The sequence below is a fragment of the Motacilla alba genome, chromosome 8 (genome assembly GCF_015832195.1).
Source record: "Motacilla alba alba isolate MOTALB_02 chromosome 8, Motacilla_alba_V1.0_pri, whole genome shotgun sequence".
NCBI lineage: Eukaryota > Metazoa > Chordata > Aves > Passeriformes > Motacillidae > Motacilla > Motacilla alba.
This window is the reverse complement of record NC_052023.1, coordinates 24,258,861-24,271,848: the sequence shown is the minus strand read 5'-3', so window position 1 is coordinate 24,271,848 and position 12,988 is coordinate 24,258,861. Positions and strand designations below refer to the sequence as shown.

Below are 12,988 nucleotides of genomic sequence, written 5' to 3'. Positions count from 1 at the left end.
TGGCAACTGTATGTTCCCAAGGGGCAAAGAAAACACACTCATTCATGCTCTGAGTAGAGCATCACCAGGAAAGGAGGATATGGAAAAGGGACAGTGGTATTTCATTCAGCCCATCAGCAACAGGAAAAGGCAAGATATTAAAACATCCTAAATCTACAGAAATTTTCTGGTACCTTTATTTTTAAAAAAACACTTTTGTCATTCTAGTAGGTGTATTCCACTAGCATTCCCATATTCAGAGTCCAAGGCTGAAGTTCATGAGCTACAAAAATGCATAAAACTCCTCTGAAAGCAAGCAAAATAGAAGATAAAAGGATAACTCACAAGCACTTTGGTTCCAAGCTCTTTTCTAGACCTCCACAGCCCTCACTGCCATCTCCTATTCCCTCATCTGTACATCAGAGGCAGAAATTTCCTGGCACGGGCAGTGATCACTTTAACTTTTGTAAATTAAACCAAGCTGTTATCATGCCTTGAGATGTCAGTTGTAGCTTTCCTCTGCCAGTAAATCTCACAGGAAACAAAGCAGTCTTACCACCATGTTGTTTTTAATCCACCTCCTGTCTGGAATGGGGTTCCCAGCAAGCAAAACACAGGGCAAAGTGAGCTGCTGGCCCTCAATGACATTGGCTGTGGCTGGGCTTGCTCCAATCAGAGGAGTGACTTGAACAAAAAGGAAGAATGAGAAGAAATTACTAGGAATTCTTACATATTCATGTAAAAAAATTAAATTAGTATTAAATTGAAGACATGAAAAAAAAAGAGAAACAAATGTAGGGGTGGGAGTAGTGCCGGAGAGATAGGAAGCTGGGGTAACACACCAACAGTGATCCTTAGTCTAAGGAATGGGAGCAAATGGAAGATGCTGTTCAGCTGAAACTGGATCCAATCAAGGGTTTCCCTGTGAACTCATGTTCCCCTGGCACCAAGTTGATTTATCATTTTTCCTTACTTGGTCAAAATACTGAAGAACAGATGTAGTGGGTTTGGAGAGGATAAAAACTAAGTTGTAATTTCCATAGGGCATAAAATTGTGAAAAATCAGAAGAGAGGTCACAGCCCAGCAGAAAACCTGCACATTCTGTGAAAAGCCAACAGCAAACATGACTGGGCACATGGCTGAGAAATTAAATTATGTACTGGGCATTAAATAATACTTTTAAACAGGTAAAAACATGTCTCTCAAACCCTACCAGTATTACTGGCACTTGCAATAAGCTTGGAGCTAACAAATGGTTTCTTTGATGGCAGAGAGACTCCGTTCTTATCCTCATGCAAATGTTCACATTCCATTGCATTAGTTTTTTTCCTTTTATTGCCAGATGTCAAACTGAGATAACAACCAAGTCTCTAACAGCATGGATATTTGAAAGACAATAGGGTTAGATGGGATATTGGGAAGGAATCCTTCCCTGTGAGGGTGGGCAGGCCATGGCTCAGGGTGCCCAGAGAAGCTGTGGCTGCCCCTGGATCCCTGGCAGTGTCCAAGGCCAGGCTGGACAGGGCTTGGAGCAACCTCGGATAGGGGAAGGTGTCCCTGCCCATGGCAGGGGGTGGCACTGGATGGGCTTTAAGGTCCCTTCCAACCCAAACCACTTTGGGATTCTATGATCAAGGCCAGACAGTTATTGTCTTCTTGGATCACCAAGATTCCTTCCCACCTATCTCAACACTGACACAACCACATTCATTGCTGCCATTTTGTTGTTGTTGTTGTTGTTAAGATTAATTAAATGGCAGGAACCCCATCATTACATTGATTTTTCATTCCTCAGTAAATTTACTTAGGACTAAGAAAAATAGACAAGATAAATCACTTCTTTAAGGTCCAAGCTAAAAGTGCAGGTGGAATTAATTCCAGTTAGTGTAGCCTCTCAAAAAAATGTTCTAACAAGCAAAAATCCACTGAAACAAATGACAATATTCCATGTAAATGTTTTCTCATTTAGTTTGTATGGATGACACACAAATACAGCACACAGGGTTATGGACATAACCCCCAGGCATCCTGTCAGCTGCCCAAACACCCACAGCTCCCACTGCCATGCAGTGCTCTTACCCAGTCCTGTCACTGTGACTGTGGCTGGCCGGGACTGAATCCTTCCAAACTGGTTCTCAGCTTCACACACATAAGTCCCTTCATCACTGACCCACAGATCTACAGGAGGAGAAAAGAGCTGACTGCAATATCTGAAATAATACTGCCCCTCCCTCTCCACATGGACACCGTGTCCTTGTCTCTCCCACCTTCAAACACGCAGTTTGAAACAAAGCACTCCTTTCCATAATTCACCAAGTACAGAAGCAATGAAAATACAGAAAGGAATTAAAAGCTAATTAAGAAAACAGAATAATATTGCTTAGCATAAAGACTGACTGAAATAATGCAAAATAATCAAAATCACAAAGCTACTTGCAAAGTTTTTGATTATTACTCAAATTAGGATAGATATAAAACACTGAATTTGGAAACAATTTTCTACCAAAAAAACCAAAACAAAAAACCAACCAAAAAACCCCAAAAAACAAAACAAAACAACCGTACCAACACAAAACAAAAGAAAACCCACCAAAAATGAAAATCTGTGGCTCCTCAGGATCAGAGACCATAGCCCATGTGTATTTTAACAAAGATTAATAATAAATTGCATGAAGAGTGAAGCCAATGACCAAATACAACTCATAGCAAAATGAACTGCATGTCAACAGCAATGATGTCACTATCACAAACACAATCTGTGATAAAAACCCAGTCTCTTTTACATAGTTAACTTAATGGAGTCATATAGTAACTTAAATGCCTTGCAAATGTCTTAGTTCCTCACGGAATTCTGTTCTTTTAACGTTGAGTCTACCTACTCTGGATGGTCAGTGCGCCTGTCCTGAGCTGGCTGCTGGAGCTGAGCACAAAGGGCCGGGAGAAGAGGGGAGCCCCATCCAGCCTCCTCCATGTGACCCTGGGCTCAGGGTAGCCCTGCACGTAGCACGGCAGCGTCACGTTGGAGCCCAGATCCGCGGATTCGTCACCCGGCTCCTGCGTGAAAACGGGTGGAGCTGGGGAGAGAGCAGCACACACAGAAAGTGAGCACTGTGACACAGCAAGCCCATTCTCTAACACCACTGACTGATGACCTCAATTTGTGTCCCACTGTGCATAGGTTTTCTTCTAGCATTCCCAACTCTAGAAACACTCTAAGTATCAGCGTCGCTAAATTCCTCGTCTTCTGCAAGCAGCGCCATGCGTTCAGAAAGCAGATGTGCCTGACAGGAACATGTAACAGAATGCAATGTGTCAGGCCACAGGCAGATGGAAAGAATTAGGAAAGGAGGAGAGGAAGGGCTAAATTACAATAACCTCACATAGTAACTCAAGTTTCTGTAATTAATTTTCTATTTGAGAATTTTCTTAGGTTGAGGTTTTAACAGCTTCCTCCTCCTGTGCCTCTCTTCCTCCCCATAACTTTTATACTTTGCAAAAGAAGTAAGACTGGGCTGGAAACAGATGGGCTTTAAGGTCCCTTCCAACCCAAACCATTCAGTGATTCCAAGCTGGAGTCCAAATGGGACAAGGAAACTGCTCAACCAACACCACCAAAAGGTGTTCCTAGCACACACACAGATCTGTAAGAAAGGTTTGGGGAGCCAAGACACCACTCCCTGACCAGTACAGCAACTCAGCAATCTGAGTGTGCCCCACGCAGGTTTTAACTACTTACAGCCAACATCCAGAGTTATCTTGCCAGCAGCTCTCCCTGCCTCATTGGTGGCCACGCATGTGTAGTCACCAGCATCCAGGTCTTGTGTTTCCTGGATCTTCAGAAGACCCCGGTGAATATCAATAATGAGAAATGCTGATGCCCTCAACTCTAAGTCACCTAAGTCCAAATACAAAAAAGGCAATATAACTGTTTATATGAAATATATACCTATATTCATCAAAATTATCCCCACAAAACAGTGTCCAAGTTCGAGTTAGTTCACAACATAGCTGTATGAACTCAGCAGATGAGAACTCTGACTCCCACTCAGCTGAGAGGAAAAGTTCATTACTACATTAAATACATCTTTTTTTATTTATTGGTTCCACAAGGCAAAGACAAATCCAAGTATCTCTGGGCAGAGATCAGCATTAGGACAGTGTGTCAGGCTGTATTTCTCCTTTCCTAATTGGAGGCTACATGAAAACAGAACAATAAAGGCTACAGAAAAATGTTTTGTGATTTTTGTAGCGTAAAGCTAAACATTTTCGGAAAGAACGAACCTTATGCAAGCAGGCAGGAGGCTCAGCTTTGTTTTACTGTTATTATTACTTATGCTCCAGTGTGTTAATTCACCACATTTAAATAGAAGCAGGGGTTTATGCCCTAGAGGTCAATGCCATTTCTTCTAGATTTAGAGAACTTCACAGGTCTGTCACTGGTTGAATACAACATAATGCTCTTGAAAGAAATGAAGTCACTTCCAGATCGTTGTTCTAAATATTGCTGCTAAATAAAATTACTCAATCACCAAGCAATGAACACACCTTTAAACCATTTCACTTGAGGGGGTGGGATTCCAGTTGTTTTACACTCCATAACAGTTGTGTCTCCAAGACCAACCAGAATTTCACTCTGAACTACAGTCAATGTTGGGCCCTCTAAAAAGAAATGAGACAGAAAAAAATGACCTCTTCACCTAAATTACAGGTAATTTTTAAGATATAAACCATGAAAGACTCTTATTTTCTCTTGTTATATGGAAGAATGTTTGCATTAGAAGTCAAACAGACCTAAAAGTGGAAGATATACACTGGGAAACAAGGAAAAGTAAAGTCTGGTCCAGAGCACCTGAATCATATGCAAAATGTACATGAAATATAAGGACAAAATCAGAAAAGTTTCACCATGCAGAAAGTACAAGCACGAAATCCTTCTCCTCCTCCAGCCAGATGCTGGTCATAAAACAGTTTAATACTCTGCTATCAATATTTTAACACAGTATTTTGATACAGAAACACAATTTCTTTTCTAAAGGACTCACTCAGGTTTCCCAGTCTATCCCATAGTAAGACCCTGTTTTAGGGGTTTTTTAACCTAAAAAGCTTTCTTTTTAGAAAGAGCATCAAGCTCCAAATACCATCTAACAATACTACTCAGGTTTGAACAGAAAAAAGGGATATTTGTGAGCTGTTCAACCTATCTTCTGAGGTTTTTGAAACTTCTACCAGAATGTTCTGCAGGGTTCTACTCATTTTAACAGCTCCTCCTCCCTGAAGATGAATTAGTTTATTTTTAAAATTTTAATACTTAGTTTTTCTCACTTACCAATGTATGTGAGGATGGATGTCTGTTTCTCTGTCCCAGCTGAGTTACTTGCCAAACAACCATAAATTCCTGCATCTCTGGGAATTGCCTTTTTTATGATTAAGGTGCCTTCTGGGGTCATTCTGTACCTGGGAACACACAAGGGACCAAGCAAAATTATTAGAAAGAACAATGGTTATATCCACATTCCAAGCAGCCACAGCAGCATGAGCAGATGGCTTATAAATAGCTGTTTCTGGGGTTTTTTTCTCATTATAAACACTATAGGTACTATTATACCTAGCACTACACTTTGTGAAAAGTACATTAATTAATCTTATAAAAAAACCTGGAGAACTAAAGTTTTGTTACTAAAGTTAACTTTGTTAGAGATGTAATTGCAATTAAAGAGTTATCAAAGTAAAGACTGAGGTACTATTTCCTATTACACACTTCTGTTGAAGTAGCAGAATATTTTGGCACTATTCAAACCTTCTTTCTCACATATGATATTAAAATAAATGGAGACAACTTCAAGTCCCACCTGCTGGAGCCAATGATAAACATATCATTGAGTGTCCACACAACCGTTGGCTTTGGGTAACCCGTGGCAGAACACCTGATGGACACTTCAGAACCTTCCGTAAAAGTCTGGTTCTTGGGTGAAATTACAAGCCTTGGAGGTTCTACCAAAAGAAATTCAAAACAGCAATTAAAAATGTCTTGTTAGAAAACACAGGTTATGCTAAGACCTTCATTCCTATTTTCAAATTGCTCCATGGTGAGAAAGCAATCAAATGAAGGTCAGAGGCCACTTGTTGCCACTGGCACGGTCAAAGTCTCAGATGAAATGACCTTTATAAGAGGCATTAGGTCAGAATTCAGGTATTAGCCTTCCTGAGATGGAGATAAAAAAGCAGCAACAGAGACAATTTTGACAAACACCAGACAATGAGCAATGTGGAAGGTGTCCCTGCCCATAGCAGGGGTCAGAACAAAATGAGCTTTAAGGTCCCTTCCAACACACACCATTCTTTGATTCTATGATTTTTTTTCAGACTACTGGACACTAAAGCCCACAAACCTTCAGGTGGGTCAATTGTCAAAATGCAACCTGAGAGATAATGAAAGTCACAATATATGTGCAGACACACAAGTGGAAGAGAAGTGAATCTGCAGTTTTAGCAATTGTTAAGGATGCTATGGATTTCCACTAGAAAAGGAATCAGTGAACTCAATAAAGTTCATTCATTTTTAACCCAGAGAGGCTGTGGACTCCCCACCCTTGCAAGTGTCCAAGGCCAGCTTGGACAGGGCTTAGAGCAACCTTGGACAGTGGAAAGTGGCCCTGCCCATGGCAGAGGGTGGCACTGAATGGACTTTGAGATGTCTCCAACACAAACCATTCTGTGATTCCACAATCCTTAGACAGATTTTCTCAGTAAAAAATGACCACCAAAGCAGTTCACTTGGGCAACAGACACTTTCTATGGTATTGTATGACTTTGTCTTACAATGGCAAGATGATCCACACCCATGGATAAAGTTAGTTGAGACCAGTGAAACTGGCTGCTACAAAATAAGCAGCACCAATTTTCATCTTTGGAGCTTTGTCCTCTGCTCAACACTCTGTATTTATGAATTCCCGGACAAACCACAGGACAAAAGCCTACGTCCAACTTGTGTTTGTGAGAGACCAAGAGGCTGAACACATGAAACCCAGAGGTACTTCACATCTAGGGCTGCTCTGCACAGCCCGTCTTTCTTTGTTCCAGCAGGAATTACCCCATCCCACTCACCCAGGGGACACTTGACACGTTTCAGTGGCTGCTAAGGAGCAGTGTGTGCAAGAGCCAGCACACAGCACAAGTGGGCAGGATGGGGCCAGAAATGGCTCCACGTTACAGAACTGTCCCCAAGTGATTCATGATGTGCACAGCTGGCTCAGCTATTTTTATTTGGTTTGAAATCCTGCCAAGAGATGCTGGGGGTATTCTGCATGCTCTGGTCACAGGAAGGTCTCCTCTCCTGCTGGGATTAGGAAACTGGCTCTGACGGCAATTACACATCGTGCTTTAGCAACACACTACTGTCCATGCCAGTATTTTCACATGGTATTAACAGGTAAGCAGAAGACACAAGTTAAAATTTCTTTCATTATATTTGTAATAAAATTATTAGGAAAAAGTCAATATACACAGATGTAATAATCAAGATATTGACTAAAATCAGTGAGGCCCCATTTGCCACCATTTAACCATCTTGTCTCCTTGCCCAAATGCCAGGGACCAGGCAGGCACACAGAGGGGCTTTCTTGTATGTCAGGTCCATATAATTTCCTTTGTTTTGTTCTCTGTATCTCAGAGGTGAAGATTTGTAGATGAAAGCAGAAGCACAAGCTCGTTACAGTGCCCATCTCATTCAAGGCTGCACAATGAAACCCTTTAAACAACACAGATTGTGTGTAAAGCTTCTCAAGAGACCCCACGTACAGAGCTGCCTCCAGCTCTGGGCCTCCAACATCAGAAGGGCATTGAGCTGATGGAGCAAGTTCAGAGGAGGCCATGGGGATGCTGCCAGGGCTGGAGTCCCTCTGCTCTGAAGCCAGCCTGGGAGAGCTAGGGGTATTCACCTGGAGAAGGCAAGCCTCCAGGGAGACCTCAGAGCCCTTTCCAGTGCCTAAAGAGGCTCCAGGAGAGCTGGAGAGGGACTTGGGACAAGGGCCTGGAGGGACAGGAAAAAGGGGGAATGGCTTCCTACTGCCAGAGGGCTGGGTCAGATGGGATACTGGGAAGGAATTATTCCCTGTGAGGGTGGGGAGGCCCATTTTCACAGTGTTTAAAGATCTCAGAGCAGTATAACCAGTTCCTCTCTGCCCATTATCACAGTGTGCATCCACAGACCTAAGTGAGCAATATTCACACCATCAGTTAGAGAGAGATCGGAAAGACCAGGATGTTTATTTCTGTATCATATCTTTTCAGAGAAAGGAGCAGAAAAAATTCAGAGCGATGCCAAGAGGGTAATTCTCCTTTTATCCATCTGGGCAATCCCTTCCCTGGAATTCTTCCAGATATTAGCATATTCATTCTGCAAGTCCCACTGTGTTCATCCAGACCTGGCTTCTGCTCCTGCCTGGGATTTATGTGAGTATCAGTGTTGCTTTGTTGAGCCAAGTCACATTTGCTGACTCCTGGGCTATTATTTTATTTTCAGCTGTATTCAAGCTCTGGGCACAGGGAAGTGCCCCCAGCAGTCCCCCAGGTGAATGCCCCCCAGGCAGCACAGGGACCCACTTTCCCCCACTGCACATCTCAGGCAGCTGTTCAGAGAGCAGGACAGCACTCCTGTCACCCCTTGGCTTGGCCAAACAGCACTTGCACACCTCTTACTACAGCAATGACAATTCTTCAATGCCCAAAGGCAAACAGACATTTGATTTTTCTCGTGGGCAAGTGGAACACATAATAAATCTGCTTATTTCCCGTAGGTGTGGCTGGACACTGCATTGTTTAACAGTGCTCCCTGCAAGCAGGTGCTCTAAGCGCCTTTCAGTGATGGTGATACCAGACAGGCACTTGAACATTTTTAAATCATAAGGTGAAGGAAACCCACCATGGTGTGGACAGAACAGTAATTACTGCATGTATGATTTTATTCCATCTATACATTCAGATAAAAAGATGCACCTGAGCAGAAGGCTGATTTCCCTGCTTGTTAACCCACTGCTGGAATTCATCACATGCCCAGATTACTAACTGAAAATATCTCTACTAATACCAACCTAAACACAAGCCAAAGTCTCTCCCCATTACACAGCAGTGCTGCAGAGGGAAAAGAAAGTAGCAGTAATCAAGATAATCCCTTCCTTTTCTGCTGACACCAGAACACATGAAAAACCAGGATTACCATAAAATCACACTTAGCACCACCCAAATTTCTGGGGATTAATGGTGTAGTTGAAATTGTTAAAGGGGAAGGAAAAAAAAGCTACCACAAACCAATCTCTTCACCATGCACATTGTTTCGATTTTAAAAAAGCACCCAAATGCCTCCATGTCCCCCCAAAATCAATATTACAGAGATGTATTTATGAAAAACACCACAAACAAAACATCAAGCTTCCACCATATGCTAATATTAATTGAGCCTAAAAAATATGCAAATAGCTAACTCATATTTCACCTACCAGGCTGTAACAAAACCAGAAAGAAAAGGTTTAAATGTTCATGGAATTTCAGTCATCAGTGAGAAACACATTGAAAAATAGATTCGATCACCAATGTTTCACACTCTTGGCCAATCTCCAGCCTCACAAAGCTGCAACATAGTCCTCTAGACACCTCAAAAAGTAAGGAATCCCCTCATAAATTCATTTATGTTTCCATACAAGACCAATCTGATGGGAGGACTTGAGCAACTCACACTATGTAGCCACTCTTGCTCAACTCCAAATTTTAACACATACTTTTTAGTCCTAGCACTCTATAGGCTTTATCAAGTGGCATTCCAGGACCTTCCTGAGTGCTCTGGGCAGCACCCCCAGCCTACAGAGAGGCCCAAGTTTCACACAGGGCTATGTCCTGGTCGTGGGGAGCAGTGAGAGGATGGGGACAGTGTGCTCTCCTGAGCACAGAGCACACAACTGGGGCACAAAGTCAGCCCCATGAGGATTCCAGGCTGTACTTGCACAGATGCTGGCACAAGAGTCACATCAATGTTCCCTTTCAGAAACAGTAACATCAAACCCAACACTTCAAAACAAGGGTTTACTACAACCTCCTTCAGCAGGAAAAGCAGATGCTGGGTTATTTTTAGAGCCACCAGTATTTGTTCTCTGCCTTAACTCACCCCCAGAAAGAAAATGGGGATGAAAGCAATGTTTATCCTCTTATGATCCGAAATTCAGAGATCTACATGGAGCTGGTCCAACAATAATAAAGGGCTTCAGGATGAATTTAATTTGATGTTCTGAATTACTTTACAACTACACAAAGCACGGACCCATCTCCATCAATTAACAAGACTTCAAATTTCCCTCTTTGGCATGTTAACAATGACAAGCCCATAAAGCTGTAGCTCTTACATCTGGCCACCCTTTACTCTTCACTGCCAAATAAAAACTGTTTTTTGAAAAATACTCCAGGCCCTAACAAGCACTGCAAGCTGTACATGACAATCACACGCTGAGTACCCCCAGAAAACTGATGGAAATAATTTTTTTCCAGGCAAATTAAAATGATCACAAGTAACAGTGCTTGCAAACCCTTCAGATACCATCCAGCTTCTGCATGAAGGCATTGGGAAAGTTGGCAGTAGATTACTTTTTCTAAACAAAAGAGGCAGGCTCTACTGCAGAAAGCTGAATTCAGCTGCAGCTCAGTCTTTCCTACGTATTTATTCTGTTCTAAGCATACTTCACAGAAAATAAAGAAAATTCAACTCAGACTCTCAGCTAACAATGTCTGAGCTGCCCAAGAGGGTTCTCTCAAACATGTTTGAAAGCTGTTAGCACTACCAGGACCAGCCAAAATGTAATTACCAACCATTTGATACAATCATTCCACATATATAAGGTATTTGAAACTGAATATTCTGTTGTGGAGTAAAACTCCATTAGATTTACTAGAAAAAAAAACACCAGAAGCAATTTGGTTGGTGTATTAAGGCTCCCAGCTGAGCTACAGACATGAGGGAGGAAACCATGAATCCCAGGAAGAGAAGAACTAGGGAGAGGCACTTCTCTTGATGCCTTTGACATGCCTGAATGAGTGTCTCGATGGAAAAATTCTTTACAATTCAAAACTAGGGTTTTCCAGATGCATGGGGGTTGAGGTTTTTTCATTACTTCTTTCCTTTCAGCTTTGTTAAAAATTTAGGTTAGAGAAATCCAAGTTAGTTAGAAATTCAGTTGTAACTTTTGCTGTAGCAATCTAAGGGTAATTCAAACAGATATTGAAAAACCACACTTCATTCTGCTGCATTTTGTACTAGGCCCTACACAAGTGGTTCCACACCTACTTATTCTACCTTGGTAACCAATATAGGAAAAACTACATCCCTTTAATAATTTTTACAGCTCCACTTTTGACCTCTGTTTTGGAGCACCTCAGAGGTCAAGTTATTCCACTCAAAATTTCTTTTTTCCATAATTCTAAGTTTTCCATTAGCTAATGAATTACTAGAATTAGAGCAGAAAAGTTAATTAATGATGATACCCCCTCTGCACAGAGTATGGCCCAGCAGCATCGCAAGCAGCAATCTGTTGGAATCACCTACAAGTGACAATAATTTTCTCTCTGAACGATTTTTGTCTTACCCGTAGACAGGCACCAAAGAAGCAAGGTTCAAACCTCCACACAAACAAGGCAAATAGAAAAACAAGTCCTGCAGTACTTCAAAATTTTAAAAATATTTGCTCCAATACCAGTTAGTGCATTTGTACTTGTTTTTTCTTCTTTTAAATTTGTTCCTGGTATACAGCAAAAGCCCAGACCTAGATATGTTTGGTCTCACTCATGCTGCTTTTTTTAGTTCTGCCTGATTTTTTATGAAATCACACAATGGTTTGGGTTGGAAGGGATATTAAAGCCCCTCTCGTTCCACCCCCTGCCACGGACTGGGACACGTTCCACCATCCCAGGTCGCTCTGAGTCCTGTCCAGCCTTGGACACTTCCAGGGATGGGCCTGTCCAAGGCTGTGGGCAGCTTGTTCCCCCAGGAGCCCTGCCAAGTGAGCCACGGGCGCAGTATCCAGCGCTTACCTTGCACGGTGAGGAAGACAGACGCCGTGGCAGAGCCGCCCTCGTTGGCAGCAGTGCAGCTGTAGCTGCCCGCGTCCGACAGCCGGGCGGGCCTCAGCTCCAGGGACAGGTTGGCCAGCACGCGGAGCCGCAGCGGGTCCTGCAGGCGCGCGTCGCGCCCGTGCCGCTGCCAGGTCAGGTTGTAGCGGCCCGCGCTCAGCACCAGGCAGCTCAGCACCGCCCCGGCCCCCGGCACCACCGTCACGTTAGCGGGCACCTGCAGCACGGGCGGGGGCTCTGCGGGAACGGAGAGCAACCGAGTCAGAGACACGTTTCAGTGACTGCAGCATTCGTATTCCCTGAAAAAATTCCTTCGCCCAGGATTTTTCTTCTGGGAAGCTGAGAGGCCTCAGAGAAAAAGGAAAACAATTCTTATCTCATTTGCTGCGCCTGTGTTGTTCACAAGTGGAATGCATTGTGGAAGATTGTTCACCTGAAGGGAATTGATAATTGGATCCTGGTGTGAGTTGATTTGACTCATTGGCCAATTACGGCCAAGCTGGGTCAAGACTCTGGAAAGAGTCACGAGTTTTCATTATTATCTTTGTAGCATTGAGTAAGTATCCTTTCTGAATTCTTTAGTGTAGTATAGTATTCTTTAATATAATATAGTATTATAAAGTAATAAATTAGCCTTCTGAGAACATGGAGTCAGGCGCATCATTCCTGCCTTCGTCGGGGCATTCCCAGCAAATACAGTAAGCTACCTTTCAGCATTTGCGCATTCCTGATAAACAACTCTATGCACACTACAGAACAAAAAAAAATTGTAATATTTAAATATTAAAATATTTATCTAATACGTTAGGTGTTAAATAATGCATTTAATGGATTGAGTTATTTAATAATTCAGGTTTAATATTTGGTTTCATCTCCCATTCTGAAGCCACAAATAGAACC

The 12,988-nt window shown here is 42.6% G+C and overlaps 1 protein-coding gene across 2 annotated transcripts in view; it reads right to left on the bottom strand.

The window, feature by feature from the left end:
* HMCN1 (hemicentin 1) overlaps window positions 1–12,988 on the bottom strand; it is a 166,825-nt gene that overhangs the window by 96,890 nt on the left and 56,947 nt on the right. For both annotated transcript variants that reach the window (XM_038144148.1, XM_038144147.1), the window contains exons 11-18: window positions 12,050–12,325; window positions 5,830–5,971; window positions 5,307–5,434; window positions 4,526–4,639; window positions 3,717–3,875; window positions 2,860–3,054; window positions 2,060–2,158; window positions 536–663 (exon numbers count right to left, since the gene is read on the bottom strand). In XM_038144148.1, the coding sequence (XP_038000076.1) occupies window positions 536–663; window positions 2,060–2,158; window positions 2,860–3,054; window positions 3,717–3,875; window positions 4,526–4,639; window positions 5,307–5,434; window positions 5,830–5,971; window positions 12,050–12,325 (1,241 nt within the window). The remainder of the gene's footprint in view (window positions 1–535; window positions 664–2,059; window positions 2,159–2,859; window positions 3,055–3,716; window positions 3,876–4,525; window positions 4,640–5,306; window positions 5,435–5,829; window positions 5,972–12,049; window positions 12,326–12,988) is intronic.